General features: G+C 44.9%; 2 protein-coding genes across 5 annotated transcripts in view; one reads left to right on the top strand and one right to left on the bottom strand.

Moving 5' to 3' along the window:
• FAM13B (family with sequence similarity 13 member B) overlaps nt 1-2,315 on the bottom strand; it is a 44,965-nt gene extending 42,650 nt beyond the window's left edge. Inside the window, exon 1 of one of the 3 annotated variants that reach the window (XM_042014544.1) lies at nt 2,102-2,315. The gene's annotated coding sequence lies outside the window, so the exon portion shown is untranslated. The remainder of the gene's footprint in view (nt 1-2,101) is intronic. The other 2 variants (XM_042014541.1, XM_042014543.1) reach the window with 2 other exon arrangements.
• Nucleotides 2,316-12,556: 10,241 nt separating this feature from the next.
• Nucleotides 12,557-15,408, top strand: LOC121658192 (thymosin beta-12-like). Of its 2 annotated transcripts, none has more exons than XM_042014781.1 (3): nt 12,557-12,657; nt 13,545-13,652; nt 15,070-15,408. In XM_042014781.1, exons 2-3 carry the CDS (start codon nt 13,553-13,555, stop codon nt 15,105-15,107), a joined length of 138 nt encoding a protein of 45 aa, XP_041870715.1. In that variant the 5' UTR covers nt 12,557-12,657; nt 13,545-13,552; the 3' UTR covers nt 15,108-15,408. The 2 variants fall into 2 exon arrangements, with proteins under 2 accessions (XP_041870715.1, XP_041870716.1); XM_042014782.1 differs by lacking the exon at nt 12,557-12,657 and adding an exon at nt 12,776-12,916.
• The last annotated feature ends 2,060 nt before the right edge of the window (nt 15,409-17,468 follow it).

The raw sequence follows: 17,468 nt of genomic DNA, 5'->3' as shown, positions 1-17,468 counted from the left end.
ATCTGAAATAATCAATAAATATACAACCAGGCCTGCAATGCAAGGAAAAAAGTTTGAAAAGTTTGCCATCCTTCGTCCTTACAGATGCAAATGATGAACTGCCCTACACATAGTTAGTTCACTCCCACCTAAATGGCCACTAGATTTTCGTGTGTTAATATGGCAGTAAAATTAACCTGGTGCTATGCACTGAATTAGAGGACAACTTGAAGCATTCTCTTACCGACATCACTTCCTCTTCCATATAGCTGCAGCTTCTTTCGTGGGGGATGGGAAAAAAAGAGAACAACCACACCAAAAAAAAAAATAAATCCTAACTTAAAAATTACCCCAGACTTGGCAGGTTTTGCTCACTTTCCAATGAGCCCTAGAAAGAGGCATCACTGCTACAGTGTAACATTTGAACAGAAACCAAAAGGCTGAGTATTAGAAAAGGAAAAAACCCTACCCCACAGAGCCCTCACACACAGCAACCAGGGTCTCACAGAACTTTCTGAAGTCTGCTCCAAATGCACAGAATTTCTTCAGCCTCACCTGCTTTTTCAAACATGCCATTATGTACATTAGAAAGCAGCGCTTCACTGCTTGCACAGGTCTCAGGGTATGAGCCACACATGACAAATGTTAAATTAAGCCTTTTAATGAGCTGCAAGAAGATCCTCCAGTGTTCCAAGCAACACAAAAACCAAGTGCCCAAACTAACACAGAGCAGATAAAAACTATCATTTGCCAAACTCAGATGTTTTGACGTGTTGTCCATGTCAAAATTTGCAAGCATTAAGTTTCCAGGAGCTTCTCCGAGTCAGCTTTCCTAAATGTAACCATGGGACAGTCTACTTGATTGATTTTTCTAAAACAATATGGTAAATTTCCAGTTAGATGCTTTCAAAACACTGAGGTATTTAATTCCTTATTGTTACATAGTCGAGACAAGGAAAGGATCCCTATGGAGCCAAACAATGTATAAAATAGAGACAAAGAAGATTAAAAGATATTCTAAACATTTTCAAGTCTATGCAACAAAGAACATATAAAGCAATTTACTAGTAACGAGCAGAAAAAAAAAAAAGGCAAACAAACAAAATAGCTAAATTGCTGATAATATAGGCAAACAAACCAGCTTTCTGTTCTTCTTAGGCAGGCAGATTAGACTGCACAGAAGACAGAAAAACTTCAAACCTAAATGCTAATATGGTTTAACAATTTGTTCTAAACTCATATACTAACAATTCCATCCCTGAGGACATTCAGGAACACATGCCAAAAGAAAAATAAACAACTGTAGGTTTTTATATATTCACTTTCTTCTTTTTTTTTTTTTACAGGCAAAAGTTATTACACAGTATTTACTTTTTACTTTCTTCATCTGTTACTTCTTTTCCCCATCTTGAGCCTGACAGCAGTAAAAAATTTTGTAAAATTTTCTTAAAATGCAGCCAGACCAAGGAACTTGAGAATAAGAGAGTTGTGCATTAAAAACTGGCATTGCAGTGTGTGACGGCAGGGTTTTTGTTGTTGGGTTTTGTTGCGGTTTCTTCCAAACCTGGAAGGAGCACCCTGGAACATCTCATGTTAAAGCAACTTTCTGATAGCAAGAAACATTTCCACTCAAATATTCAAATCTCTAAGGAGCTTCCACGAACAATGGAAACCCACAGATCCCTCGGAAGACACATTTGGTCACAGGCTGGCGCGTTAAGTCAATGACCCAGCGTTCTTAATGCCAGCGCTGCCTTCGCGATCACAGGCAATTTAGTGACTGCCCTTCTTTCAACTTCTGGGACCAACTCCGCTGTCAGGGAGCTGCGAGGCTGACGCTGTCAGCGCGCCAAGCCCCATCGCAGGGGGCACCAGGCTGGGCCGTGCTGGGCACACAACTCCTGGAGGAGCTGGGCTGTCAGCGCTGCCTGCGAGGTCCCACCGACACCAGCCTGGGAGCCGTTCCCGCCTCTTGACAGCTCCCTGCGAGCGGCTCCAGCAACTCGGCAGGAGGAAGTTCCCGCGCCCCGCTCGGCGTCGGTGCCAGAAGGTTCCTGAAGCCTGAGGTGACACCGGCCAGCCAGAGCGGAGACCCCCCGCGCATGCGCCCCGCGCCCCTCACCGTTGCCGGGTGACTCGCCCTCCCCGCCGTCCTCAGCACCACCAGCAGGTTCCTCCGCCTCTTCCTACCCCGGGGACCGGCACGGGCCTCTCCTCGCCGCTCCGCTCTCCTCGCAGCCCTCCTCCGCCGGCCGCTGCCCGCGCCGTGTGCCGCGGCCGCCGCGCTGCCGGACCCGGCGCCGTCCGTGCCCTCACAGCCGCTCCGAGCTCCGAGCCGCGAGCGGGGGGTCCCCGACGGCAGCGGCGGCGACGGGCGGAAGTGACGCGCTGACTGACAGGTGCAGAGCGCGCGCCCCCCCGCCCGCCTCCCCCCGGGGGTCACGTGCCCGCGGGGCGGGGCGGGGCGGGCGCTGAGGGCGGGGGGGGGGGGGGGGGGGGGGGGCCGGGGCCCGAGGCGGCGGCGGCCCACCCCGGGGGGGAGTGAGGAGAGCGGGAGCGGCCGGCCCAAAATCCCAAAATTAACGTTTTCCTCATATTCTTGCCCGCACGGTGACTCAGGCACCCTCCCGCCTCGGCCCGTGCGGGCTCAGAGTCACAGAATCAAATAGCTTGGGGGAGACCTCTGAGTTCATCGAGCCCAACCTTGAACCGAACATCACCGTGTCCACCACAGCAGGGCACTGAGTGCCACGTCCGGTGGTTCCTTAAATACCTGCCTGGGAAGCCCGTTCCAATGTCTGATCACCCTTTCCGTGAAGAAATTACCGATGTCCGACCTAAACCACCTCTGGTGCTGTTTAAGACTCGCCTCTCATCCTGGGGTGCCCACGGCCAGAGAGTGGCCACAGCCAGTAGTGGCACCATGTGGGCTCGTACCCTGCTAGCTTTGCTGGGACATTAGGTGGAATTTCCTCACAGAAAGGGTGATCAGACATTGGAATGGGCTGCCCAGGAAGGTGATGGCATCACTATCCCTGGAGCTGTTTAAGAGAAGCCTGGACGTGGCACTCAGTGCCGTGGCCTGGTTGACATATGTTGGATTCAATGATCTCAGAGGTCTTTTCTGGCTTAATTGGTTCTGTGATTCCAGTTTTGCTCTTCTGTTAACCATATTAAAATATTTCCTGCAAATTTTCTGACTTGAAGGATCAGGAGCAATCACTGCCAAACATTTCCCAAATGTAAACGTGCCAGAAGTAACGAAGTGCCCTTTGACAAAGAGCTAATGCATTTTGAAACACAAAATTTAGCACCCTTTAAGTGAGTTAGCATAAGTTAGAGAGGAGATGCAAGCTTACACTCGAAGTGTTAAAACCAGTGCCTGGCAGTCTGTGGTTCCCACATGCCACGCTGAAACTACAACTGCTTTTTCTGTCATGCAGTGCCAGCAGCCATAGGTGGTGGGTTTAATAAAGGCATTTAAGGAAACTTGGATTTAGTTAGTAAAAATCCTCTCAGGAAAAGCTTTTTTTTTTCCCCCACGAAAAACTGACAAAGACTATATGAAAGGGGGGAAAAAATTATACAAGCAGGATGGGATTAACTGAAACGTCTGTATTTTCAATAGCTGGGAGGATTTTGTTTCAGGTTTTCCAGCACGGATTCTGAATTTTATCTAGAGATACATTTATAAGACTCATTAAGAAGTTTTGCATTTAGAATCCGTAGAAGGGAGAGTCACAGTCCCGCAGTAAATTAACCCAGGTTTAATCAGATCTAAAACTCTGCTTTCCTGCTGGAAGATTTGGTGTCATTAGGAGGTACCACGAAAACCCAATAAAATATGTAGGGTCGGGGGAAATGGCTTCTCAGGGGGTCTGTGTGTTCTGTCCATCTGCTTCCACAGCAGACTTCTCCACTTGAACCACTAATAAAATTTCCTCACATCAGGATGAGGTTTCCGAATTTGTATTTTGTATACATACCCGTGTTCTTTCTGATTCATTTAGCCTCATCAACAACAATAAAGATACTGAATCAGAACAAGCTGGCAATTTTGTTGAGGAAACATGGGGGAGAGTGGACTCCAGCTGGCTCTTCAGCAGATACATTGGCCAGCTGACAGGAATAAAACTGCAAGAAACCTGACACAGAAAGCACACGCAGTGAGAGGAGACAGACAGCAGCGGCAGGCAGGTAGGCAGGCACTGCACAGCACCTGTTTGCTGGTTTTGAGTCCAAAGCAGTGGCTTCCCTCCTCTGAACTGGCTCCGAATGCACCATTTCATGCCAGCTTATCCTACCTCCTTTCAAAGGCTTCCAAGGCTCCTTGCAGGGGGCAGACATATGCAGTCCAGGCTGCCATTTTAGGCTTTTCTGCTCACTTTGTGTTCTTGCTGTCTACTTGAAAGGTTGAGGACAACCCGGGAGTCACACAGTCATAGAATATCTCAGATTGGAAGGGACCCAAGCATAGAGTCCAACTCCCTGCTCCTCACGGGACTGTCTAAAGCTGAACCATGTGACTAAGAGCATTGTCCAGGTGCTCCTTGAACTCTGGCAGACTGCACTGTTACCAGTTCCCTGAGGAGTCTGTTCCAGTGACCAACCACATCCCCAGTAAAGAACCTTTTCCTAATGTCCAGGCTGAACTTTCCCTGACACAACTTCATTCCATTTCCTCAGGTTCTGTGACTGGTCATCAAAGAGAAGATCAGCATCTCCCCTTGCCTTTAAGGGAAGCTATAGGGTATGGATAAGAGCTCCCCTCTGTCTCCTCGTCTCTGAGCTGAACAAACGCAGTGAGCTAATCTGCTCCTTGTAAGACTTTCCCTTGAGGTGTTTCACCATCTTAGTCTCTATCTGGTTCTTTAGCCACATTTTCTAAGATAGTAAATACAGAGAGGAGAGAGGCAACAACTTAATGAGTGGCTGCTGTTGAAAGCATCTGCGTCTCAGCTCCCTCCTAAACATCACAATAGAGCAATGTCCATTAGCTGTTCCCATCACCTTTTCCACTGTCTCAGGCACACCTGAATTTTGAAGGCAGCATTTCATATTCCTCCCACTCTAGTGCTGTACAGGCTATAGAGCTCACACAGCCTCATTTCCCACTCCAAACCCACAGGCACGTTCAGAGCAGGGGTTGTGCAGGGCAGGGCTGCAGTCCCACCACGTGACACAGCACTGTCACCCCATGTCGGGACATATGACAGTGCACTGCCTTGTACAGTGACACGGCCCCAGTGTGAGACTGCTCAGGAGCAGAAGGACCCATTCCCCAGCTGCTGCACAGCTCCAGGAGCTTGGCAGATGCGTTTGGTCAGCATCTGGCTCCTAGGACCAAAGAGCCAGAGTGCCATGGCATCCCTGCCTCATCAGTAAATCCATGTCCAGAGCCACACCACGAAGGGGGAGCCATTTCTGTAGCTCAGTGTTTTCTTACAAGTCCTTACAGCTAAACTGCTCAGCTTAAAAGTTTTGCAGAGATTGACTGCTAAGTGCTTACAAAGTAACTCAGTAGATCTAAAATAATTACTGGTGTAATTCCCTTGTTTTCAGGAAAAGCTATTCATGAGCACAATCACTATCGCCTGTATATGTCACAGAAGAACTGGAGCCGTGTTTCCTTCATGTATCCCCAATTCCCATCCTGACCTAGAATGACTTTAGAATAAATATTCTCTGAAGACTTTAGCTTCCAGTTAAGTCTACTTCCAGCAACAGCCCTGCATTACGCCTCATCAGAAACTGAAGCTACTTGAAGAAAAATATCCTTATCCCAACTGTGCTCACTGTTGTACAAGGCTTAGTACAAACTGAGCTAAAATACTTCAAAACTTAAATCAGCTTTGCAAAGTCATCAAATCCTTGGAAGGTTGGTAGCCTGCCATGCAACTCCTCACCTTCATACTAGGTTATTGTCTTATTGGGAGGAAATGGGAATCTGACACATAGCAAAACAAGGCACTGTCTGGTGTAATACCTGTGTAGTATATGCCAAACAGTTTTTCCTGGAAATTATCTGTATGTCAGCAAAGTGTTTGCTTTTGGGTTTAACTGTTCACTTAAAAATTATTTGATACATTCTTCTGAACTTGGAATTTTTGCTTTAAGTGGATCCTATTGATGTCTTGCAAAAAATACTGACAAACGTGAGTCCTTTCAACACCAAGCAGGAATTAGCAAACACTTTCCAGCTGGTTGCTCTGCAAAGACCTTTCCTTTCCTGCATATTTCATCCAGAAACTGACACACGTCCCCAAACTGAGTCTTTACTTTGTTCTTCTTTTCCAGCATTATAACATTTTCTAACAAACATTTTGTTCCAGGATGCCCAGCACATGACACTTGGCCATTCTGGACATCCATAACTGTCCATGGAAACTCTCATATCAGCAAGTATCCAGTTGTTCTAATTCATGGTGTCCAAAAGGGCACCTAAGAATCAAAGTTCATTTTTATAGCTTTGCCTTGTATTAACAAATGGGACTTCTCAAGCAAGCAGGTGAAAGGATCTATTTTATAGAAACACAAACTCCAGCCCGGAGAAAACCATTCATCATTTCAAAGACTGTCAGCCATTACTAGACACATATGTAAGGGTTTTTTAAAACTGAATTCAATATCAAAGGCACATGTTCTGCGTAAATGTCAGACATTTTTACTCATTTTTCTACTAGAGTTCTGTGATTAAAATAAACATTTACAGCATGAGGGTTTTTTTTCTCTTCCTCTGAACACTTTTTGGATCTGAATCTTGGTTTTAGAAGATCTGTCTTTAAAGTAGAAATCTAGGAATATGGGTCAAATGTGGCTTCTAAGGCTTGTTCATATTTTAATTGCATGGTTGCAGACTTAACAAGAGATGATTCTTCCCTCCTTGAAATTCAAGACATTGAAAGGTTAATTCAGTCTTCTCAGCTCCATTTCCTTCCGTCTGTTCCCCTTCCCACACTCCTCCCCAGCCCCCATCTGTAGACAGCTGAGTTATTTGAATTTTGTGCAAGCTAGTATTCATCTAAAGGGGAAAATCACTCAACGTATGCACCAGGCAAGCAAAAATTGCGGTGTTGCACACTTGCATTTTTACTTCCTATTTGCTTTTCTCTGCATTCGCCAGCTTGGGCTGTAGACATACACACTCATGCCCCAAAGATAGTTAAAGTTAACTCAAATTAAAGCTTGTACATCCCCATCCCTGTTGAATTCCTGTTCTTTGCACTCACATGGAATCTATACTCAAACTGCTGTGGTGCTTTTACCTTGGGTTGAGGAAAGGCTACAGTTCACGTTACCACAATTTGTCATTTGCCAACACAATCACTCTCTGCTGTTCCCATGTTATTTCATGGTGTGGTCACTCACACTCAAGGTACACTAACTCCAGAGGAGTCATTTTGACAGAGCTCAGGTTAACCCTGGGATGAAGACAGAGCTTTAATCCAACTGATTTCAGCACTTTACATAAAATTTTCTAGTTCAGTCATGTTCTGAAGAAAGAGATGTTCACTTCAGATGCCAGGAGAAGTAAATAGTATCGTGTTTCTTTTTTTTTTTTTACAATTTAAAAAAGAAAAACAGCATTTAACATAAAATACTTGCAGCTTTCATCAAAAAGGCAGAAGTTAACAGATGTGGAACTTACTGATGACCACTTTCTTACATAATTGTTGACCTTGTACACAGCATGTAATACCCATGTGTTTGGGTTACACTGTATAACAAGCTTATAAAATTGGAAAATGATTTTTGGAAAAGATGATGGAGAAATACAAGCTTTTATTCTGTAAATTGCTCAGAGTAATCAGCTAGAAAAGATAACTTGGCTGCCTTTTCTGTTCCTCTGCTTCAGCGGCCTTGTTTCCTTAAGCAGCTGAAAAACTTCAGGGTTTATCTTCTTCTCCCCAAACATAAAACCACTCAAGCTACCAGGAGTCCCAGGCTACTGAGAGTGGAATGATTTGGCAACACAAAGAGAAGTGCTGGTGAGGCACCCCTCAAAACCACATCCACAGCCCTGTGTCTCAGGAGTGAGGAGTACACCTCTGTATCTACCCCAGCACAACACGGACTGTAACAACAGACCCACCTATTGTCCTTTCTCTTGTGGACAAAAGGAAAATATGAAGTTAATATAGAGTTAGTAGATCTCTGGATTTTATGATCTTTGATTATCTTCTCCTGGATTATGTTGGTTATCTATTTGCTGCACAGTGGGTGCCACTATTTGAACTTCATTAGGAATGGTAATGTTTCTCCTGTCTGAAGCAGAGAGGGAGAATCCCAAGAGTGCATTGTTTAATTCCAGAGCAGCCAGCTACACTGAGAAGAGCCATGTTTGAGCACACTCCCAATGCTCATCCAAGATTTCCCTGTCTTACTCTTTCCCTAAACTCTGCTTGCAGGAGATGCTTCTGTCCAGAGACAGAAAGGAGGAAAATAAAAAAAGACTGTTAAAGACTCAAAGTCATGCTAAACTTGAGTCTCTATACCACTATTCATTACAAACTATCATGTGCTCTGTAGCACTAACTTATGTGACTAACACATCACTTGCTTCTTTCCCCACCCTGGCTTTGGGGGGGAAGCCTGTGCATGGACATTCTGTATTAATTCTACTTTTTCCTTTAATAATGCATGCACAGGTCAACATATTTTGCTAGAAGGGGCCAGGCCAGAGCCAAGTACTTTGTGCTGGAAGACATGCTTTTGGGTCAGTTCTTGAGAAAGCTCTGCTGCAAAAATCTCCATCTGGTTAAACTTTTAAAAATTCACCCCCATACCAAGTTTTATAATATCAAAAAAAAAAAAAAAAAAGGGAGAGAGGAAATTTCTACTCCCACGAGCTTATGTTTTCTCCTTTTGCTCTTTGCTGCAACAGGGCTTCTGATATAGACTTGTCTGAACTCCTGAGCTATTTGGAAAACATGGGGTTGGAAAAAATAGCCCAAGGAGAAGGACTATCTACAGCTGCCTCTCCTCCCCCCTCATCTTCTCCATGTACCTACCCTCAAGGTTCAATGGTCTTGATAAGGAAAATGAAACACCTTAGGTAATGATAAAACATCCACTGTAAGACAAGTGTCGAGTGTTTACTCATGGGCAGTGCAGCATTACAGCAGACAGTCTGCCAAAGAGGGATCAGTGCCTTCCTTACACCCCCAGGATTCATTGTCTCTTAGCCTGGGAACCTGTCTCCGTTCCCAAACAGGGATATTTTTTTTGGCAGCAAGATGGAACAAAAGGCACAAAGAGAACTAAGAAAACCCTTTCAGTGAAGCTGTAGTCTTTTCTTTTTCCTGTTCCCCTGAGGACGGGAAACCTTCTAAGGACAGATCATAGTACACCCAATCCTGTTACCTGCTCAGTGCTCACGGGGACCTACAGGAGTTAGGGTGCATGCAGATTCCAGCCCAGCTTTCAGCCTTGACAAATTGATCCCCTACCTTTAGCACCAAAAATACCACAACATTTTGAAAATGAAATCACTGTTATATTTGAGTGGGTGTGTTATTTCGAGACAGCACTAATGTGATTATAAAATCAGTTGTGTCAGCTTATTGGCTCAGCTACAGACACTGATCTGCTCGAGCGTCTGTTCCTCTACCCGGCTGCTCACGTTAGGGTGCTTTGTCCCCCCTCAGCTCCCTGTGGAAATAGATACCATTTGATTCCTACTGTTGCACCAAAGAGAAAGAAACCCCTTCTTCTGGCAGTTGCCCACCGCGTCTCTATGAAACTTGGCATTTCCAGAGCCCCTCTTGTGCCAAACATGAGCACAGCATCCCCCAGCCTGCGAAAGGCTACAGCCCATAGATAGATAGATAGATAGATAATATATATTAATGTCCCTGCAGCCCCAGCCCTGCTCGGGCTGGGTACGCTGCTTCCAAGTGACAGCAGCCAAGGGAAAAGGCCAAGTGGCAACAGGGTCCAAACCACCCAGCCTCACTCTTCACTTTTCACTTGAGCTCCCTCTAAACGTTTCCTCTCACCTATTACCGAATTCTGGTAGCAAGTGTTTGTTTTTCCCTGCTGCTCTGTGGGTGTCTGACAGACTCAGTGGCTTGTGCTGCCAGGCATGGTTTACTGCTGTCAATGGTAGGTGACTCACTGGTATCAGAAGTGTCAGTCCTGGCAGGTTTGACTCAGCCCTTCATCTTTTGGCAACAAATTGAAACAAAACACAGCTTCCATTGTATGAGGCAGCTTTTCAGGCACAGCCATACCAAAGTAGCTTTACATGCTTTATGCGTAGAGCATCCATAAAGATTCTGTAGTTTGCATGCTCCACTGGCTTCCTGGTTTTTCACATTTCCATACACTGGATCATTCTGCTGCCTCTGTGCAACACAGAGAAAGTTGAGGTTCATTGCAACCACAGTCACCCCAAGGCCAGGCAAACATCATGTTCCCCTTACTGAAGATGGTGACTCCGAAATCCTGCAATTCAAAACCTGACAAAGAACAGCTTTGCTGCATATATAGCAAGAATATCTCCATTACTAGTGAAAGGAAAAGGCATCTGAGTAAGATATTACCTACCCATCTTTCCCTCGAAGTATGTGATGCCCTCAGGCCAAATTCCAAACTTTCCATATGTAAACTGCATCCAGCTGTGTACTGCACAGAGCACATAAACATGAGGTTTGAATCCCACACAAGCTGTGTTTGACCACAGCACCGAATTTACAAGCTACAGAAACTTGACAGGCACTTTATGCAATGGTCAAGATGTTTGTTATGGAGATGAGTATCTCCTGATTTCAGCAGAGTGAGAACATGTAATTTCTCATCATTATGTTATTTGGCTTAGCACTGTTGCACCTTCCTCACAAACCCAACCCAATTTCAATTTAAAACGTGGTCATCTTTAGCCTAAAAACCCAAACAATATATCCCAAATTGGTTTTAATATTAAGTTTGCCAATAAATTGGGCAATTAAAGTGGTAGTGGTGGTGAAAACAAGCGTGCTCACCCTGTCTTAGCATGTTTAGAAGAGCCTGAGCTCTGCTGTGCATCCTGGGGGCAGAGCCCATGACTGGACACAGAGAACCCAAACTGAGGTTCTTCTGCTTTGCTGTCCTGAACACTTTGTTTGCTCTCTACCACTGAGAGAAGTTGTGCTACTTTTGAATTTTAAGAGGTTTTGTCCTTCTAGTCTCTCTTCACAATCAGAATTATAATTGTTATTTTAAAAATGAACAAATATTTAAAAAACTGAAACTCATGAACTGCCTGGATTCATGAATCACTCAGATTATGTTTTAAAGTCTTTTCTGATCTTCTAAATCTTGTGTCCAGCCAAAAAAGAGGTTAATGCTCTCTCTTTAAACTAGACACAAAGACTGTTCAATGCCAAATCTCAGCTACGGCTTACACCAAATATTCACCAAGTGGCTGCCTTCCTGCTTTTTCCCAGGGGGTTTCAGGCAGGAATGCAGCTTTCTATTTGTGACAACTGATTGGATATGTGGGGTGGAAGCAAAGGAACTGAGTCCTGACATTAAATATGGTGCACACACACAGTGATTTTGTGTGGTCAGTGCAGATGCAGAGATAACCAAGCCAGCCTGCACAAATCCCTTAGGTTGGGAAAAATATTTAAGATCAAGCCCATCCACAAGCCTGTTCATTGTTTTAATTTAAACAAACATTGTAAGAAGAGATCCTTAAGACACATTTAAGCACATTAAAACCATTTTCTCCATGCACACATATCAGACTCAAACCCACACTACCTAAGCCTGCGGTGCCAACAGAAAGATCCACAGACCTTCCAGAGGCTCTCAGTCAGCTGAGAGATCGCTGTCCCTCTGAACTCATTGTTCAGGCTGCCTCATAGTCAGTAGAGAAAACCAGGTACTCCTAGGGCACAGTTAATTTTATCCCAACTTTGTTGCCTTCCTTCTGACTATTATGGAGTCTAGACAGGAATTTCAGATGGAGACACTGAAAGGTACACAAGAGGAAACCCACACCAGTATCCAGGAGGATGCACACAGCCCTTCTCTCTCTGCTTCCAGAGCCATGGGCTGAGGGAGGCATCAGCAACTGAATTAATAGCTACCAAAACAGGAGCAAGCAGAAATTCATTGTACATCCCTTCAGGACACATTCCTGGATGTCACTGTGGTGCCTGGGCCATGCTAATCTCAGACTTGGCCCTTGATCACGGCAATCACACCATGGCTGTGCTGAGGGCCCTCCACAGCCCCAAGCCCCCTTATGCTTCTGCCAGTCTGGGCAGGTGGGGATGATCCCCAGGCATGTTGCTGAATGCACCTACAATCCCCTCCCCAAAAACTAATCTGGCAGCAGCAATCCCCAAACCTCACCTTTACTGCAAACCTCAGCACTGGAAAATGGTGGGAAGGGAAACTTCTATATGATTGTCATGGTACATGAAGAGAACAGAAAAAAAGAAAAATCAAGATGTATTTTGGCAGTTTTCCATGTCAGTTTTCCCATTTCCCTCCCTCATGCACTTTCTACAGGAGCAATCTGTCCTTTCCCTAAACGCTGAGCAATCCCAGCACTGAACTAATCAATATTAATAGCTATGGGTTCGGGAGGGGGGAGGAGGGGAGAGGAGAGGAGGGATTACCCTGACCTTTTTCAACTCACACTGCCTCAGACGGCCACCAAGCAGCTGAAGAGAGAGCAGCCAGACGGTAATGCCATGTGGTTTTAGTAGCTTTTCATTTTTTTTTAAATTTTTTCCTTGTGAATATTTACTCTGTTGTCTCAGTGCAGATAGCAATGAAATCTGATTTTCTGCAGGAAGGAAAAATTATAATTATATCAGCCATCTCCGGGCCAAACCTTGCCTTGATGGGAGACTCCACTGAAATAAGGGAAATAACACCCAGGCTGGATTTTAACTCGAATTTCTTAATAAAGAGAGAAACTGGATTAGGGAAGTTTTGACAGGTGAAATGCTGGTGTGCTTTGTGGATTTCTCTTTATTATAACAGAGTATAATCAAAGCCATTGAGCTGTGACTGGGGTATGGAGCAAGAGCAAACAAAGGGCTGGGGGAACCGGTCCTCTATTGTTACGCTGAAGTGTCCACAGCAGCTCAGGGGATGGATGTGCTCAGTACAGGGGGCTCAGAATGAAAGACAAATCCTATTAATTAAAAGAAAATCATAATTGAAGCTCTTTGTTCCTATTGGATTTGGCGTTTATTGTAGATTTTCCTGTTAGCAGCATTTCTTAAAATACAGGTTTATGTCAGGGGGCACCGTTGATTACTGGTAATTAAGCATTGTCTCTTTATTACTGATTATTCTTGTTGCCATGTGAAAACTATGCTTTTTAGGAATTTCATCAGAGAAATCTAGAGAAAATTCTATTTATGCCTTTCCTCTTTTGCTCTGAAAGAGCCAAGCCTCAGGGAAAGGTCCCACATTGGGTGCTAGGTTTGTGGGGGTTTTTCGAATAAACATTTTTATAGTATTTTTATATTTTTTCTCTTGAGGAGAAAATGCTTTGCAGATGGCTGATATCACAGCACTAGCTAATGAAGCCATGGGTGTGTTTTCCCTTTCTTTGTCAGGACCCATCATGTCCGACAAACCAGATTTTGCAGAAATTGAAACATTTGACAAGACCAAGCTGAAGAAGACAGAAACCAGAGAGAAAAATCCACTGCCCACTAAAGAAAGTAAGTGCTTATGAGGCTATTTGAAGTACAAGTAGCAAGGACATAATCTGTATTGCAGTTCATATGCAAAATGAATACTAATCACAGGATTACAGGCTCAAACTCATCCCTGACTTTAAGTGAGGATAATACTAAGACTCTATACTGGGCTTCCAAGGATATGAGTAATTATAACCAATAGTGCATTTTGTCTGAAAAACCCTTTCTGATGGGATTGCTCTTGCTTCTGCTAAAAGCAAGACCAGTGTTCCCACTGGGTGCTGGTAACAGGATCAATCTGTTTGTAATTACCTTGCTACCAGCTCCTCTGGAGGCACAGGGGAACCTTTTCCCATCCCTGGCAGGCCAGGCAGTATCCCCAGAGGGTGCCCGAGCTCTGGATTTAATGTTATCAGGCAGATGAGCTGCTGCCTCCCACTGGTACCTGCTGTCAGCCACGGGCAGGAGACCTCCAGGCACCTTCTCTGGGAATAACGCTGCAAGCAAAACCTATCATCATCCTCATCTAACAGGCAATCTCCCTCAGAAAAGCACCCCTGAGCTTTTCTCATGCAGGGTCTTCTCCCAGACACAGGCAGCCAGATAAGCCTAGGATTCATGCTCAGCTTCAGATATGAAAAGAACATTTGGAGCAGATTTTGTGAGCAGTTTCCTTCAGAAGAGTATTGCTAATCACTGGATGTATGTGCTGATAGCCATGGAGATGCACAGTCCCTCAACATTAGATACCTGGGTTTTTTCCCTGTTTTGTTATCCTTGCCAATGCCAAAGCTGTAAATACAAGAGAAGCTCTGCACATCATGAACTGCTCCCTTTCAGCTACACAGATGTGGGTATGAGTTGTCATTTTCAGGGTGACCAAAAAAACCAAATAGGGATTTAACCATTCTCTGGCTTTAAGTATGATCATAGAAATTTGTATCCTGCAGAACCATTATCATTGAATCACAGAATGGTTTGGGTTAGAAAGGACTTTAAAAGAGCATCTTGTTCAAACCCCCTCCCATGGGCAGGGACACCTCCCACTATCCCAGGTTGCTCCAAGCCCTGTCCAACCTGGCCTTGAACACTTTCAGGGATGGGGCAGCCACAGCCTCTCTGGGCAACCTGTGCCAGGGCCTCACCACCCTCACATGGAAGAATTTCTCTTTCACATCTAATCTAACCCTGCCCTCTGTCAGTGTGAAGCCATTCCTCCTTTTTTTGTCACTCCAGGCCCTTGTCCAAAGTCCCCCTCCAGCTCTTTTGGAGCTCCTTTAAGCACTAGAAGGGGTTCTAAGGTCTCCCCAGAGCCTTCTCTTCTTCAGGCGGTACACCCCCAAAACTCTCTCAGTCTGTCTCCACAGGAAGGCTAAGTTTACTGTTCATAAACAGCAATGTTTATTGATGGTGTTTTTGTTTCCTCTTTTTCTGCCAGCTATTGAACAGGAAAAGCAAAGTGAAAGTACAGCCTGAGTATAAAATTGAAGATGTGACTGCTGCTTCTTCAGTGGGGTTTTGGCTTCTGAGTTGGACTGTTGTTTTATTTTGTCCCTCCCACCCCATATTTGTTGCCCATTTATTTTAGGAAACATTTGTTCATTTAATGTTCCCTGGAGAAGTCTGTTTTGTGTTTGTTGAAGAAGATACTATGTATTTGTATTCTTAAAATTATAATTCCAAGTTCTGTATCAACTCCATTACTTGGCAAAAAAAAAAAAAGCAATTTGCATAAAAATTGTTTTCCTAAACCTCACAATAAACAGGTTTCTTCTGATCAACTGTCTTTGAGCCTTGCAGAAATGGGGTTTACACTGCAACTCTTACTAACATCTATCCCGCTTTCTTTGCATTTCCACAGCAGCTCAGGAGTTTGGTCAGGTGGGGAAGGGTTATCCCAGGCACCCACAGGTCCCTTGGCTGGAACACAGCCCCTCTCCATCATCTGTATCCCGCAGAATCCCAGAGCCCCAGGTGGCACCAACCCACAGGAACCCCCCTGATGGCCTACACAGCAGCCTGGAGACTTCACTCCCATCCCTTGTGTCACTCAGAAGAGTGTTTAATAGGAACTGTGTGTGCCAGGAGCTCCTGCACTTTGAAACCCCCAGCCTGGCAGCAGGCACGAGTAAGATGGGAAGTCACTGGCCTGCTTCAGTCCTGTCCTGGTAGTAGGCTGGAGGTTCCAGAGACAAGTACCCACTTACAGATTCCATGACAAATTGATGGTTGGGCTGAGGAAATACTCAAATTAACATTTCAGATTTTAAAAAAGGGCTGCAGCTGCCTCTGCACAGCTTTTTTATCTCTCTAACTTGCAAAGATCCAGTCAGCCTTGGGATAACTGCAGCACACACAGAGCCCTTGGCCCATCTCATACCAAGCAATACAAGAATGAGGGAAGGTGGAAGGAAGAAAGAAAATTTAGTATTGCATTGATTTTTAGGGATGAGAGAAAGACCTTTAGCAGCACAGGGATGTAAGACACAAGCCTTCAAGCAAGAAAAGACTCCCTAAATCTTCATTACTGGTGGTGCAATAACATCCTCACTGGTCTGCAGAGGACTTGGCAAAAACAGACTCTGGTACCACCAGCTCAGAGGACTCTCAATTACATGGTATCACGTTATCTCTGGAATTAATTTGCAATCATATTAGAAAAACAAGTGCTTACTCTGGGCAGATAAACTGCTGTCCCTGGAGCTTCAGTTTGATCCTACTTGTGCTGTGAAATGAGAGTAGCTCTGTGTACTCCAGCAGGGTTAGTCTGGGCCTGTACCTGCATGAGGTGAGGCAGAAGGCAGCCTACAGGCTTCAGAAAACAGAAGGGAATGGTTGGGGTGATGTTCAGAAAGTTCTTGTTTACTTAAGGGTTGTTTGACACTTGACATTGAACGTGAATAGTCAGAACCGCAGTTAAAAGTAGCAGTGGATCCACAAGACTGCGACTTTGGTGGTAACAGAAAGTAACCAGAGGTGAGCAGGAGACCAAAGGAAAACACAGGGCAGGAGGACCAGTGATTTCTATCAGAGCTTTGTTAATGTCGGTGGTGTCCAAAGGGCTGAGGCTGCTCTTTCAATCCACGTTCATCAGTTCAACACTGCTGATGTTTTCTTTTCATGACCAAGGGGTTTTTTTCACATTCTCATTGGAGGACCCCTTGGCACCTGACTCAAAGAGGTACTTATTTTAAGGTCAGCTGGATTCATTAATACTAATTTTTATATAAAAGGTGAGGACTGCAAGAGGTTGAGCAACAAGGAAAACAGAGCTATTTTCTTTGTGACTCATGCCCTCCCCTCAGCCCTGCACACTTCAGGGTCAAGGAGCCTCTGACATTATTTAAATATTTGCTTTGATGATGGTTCCTTCATAGAGGAAGCATTTAGAGATAGCACTTAGAGCAACACCACCTATGGAAATCTGTATAGTTCCTACTGTTCAACCAGATTCATTCAACCCATTACTTTCCCCCAGACGGTTTCTAAGTTCTGTGTTGCATTCAGCAGTAAGGCCACAGATTAGACTTTCTCCTTGGTTTTGTTCTGCATGACGACCTCCTTCCATCTCTGCCAGTTCAGAGCACCTGCCAACTCGCTCAGCAAATACACTGTAAATCACCAAAAAACTTCTTTGGCATCACTGAAACAGGGGCTGGTCTCTGTGCCCCTAAGTTCTCCCAAAAATCAAAGGTCTGGGCTGTGTCCTCAGCCTGCACTTTTTGGGCAGGAGGGGAGGGAGGTCTGGCCAAAGCAAGAAAACAACAGAGGTATTCTGCTCTTGTGTTTGCAGAGATATAAAGGATTGGCAGCACAGCTCAGGTTTGCCCCAAGCAC

The sequence above is a fragment of the Corvus kubaryi genome, unplaced genomic scaffold (assembly GCF_017639235.1).
Source record: "Corvus kubaryi isolate FWS band 111438036 unplaced genomic scaffold, C.kubaryi_AGA036_p1.0 split2-37374, whole genome shotgun sequence".
Taxonomy (NCBI): domain Eukaryota; kingdom Metazoa; phylum Chordata; class Aves; order Passeriformes; family Corvidae; genus Corvus; species Corvus kubaryi.
This window is presented reverse-complemented; position numbering and strand designations above follow the sequence as displayed.

Coding starts and splice junctions, on each gene's coding strand:
- LOC121658192 (XM_042014781.1), top strand. CDS start 13,553: ATGTCCGACAAACCAGATTTTGCAGAAATTGAAACATTTGACAAGACC. Junction 13,653..15,069: donor TCCACTGCCCACTAAAGAAA/GTAAGTGCTTAT, acceptor TTTTTCTGCCAG/CTATTGAACAGGAAAAGCAA.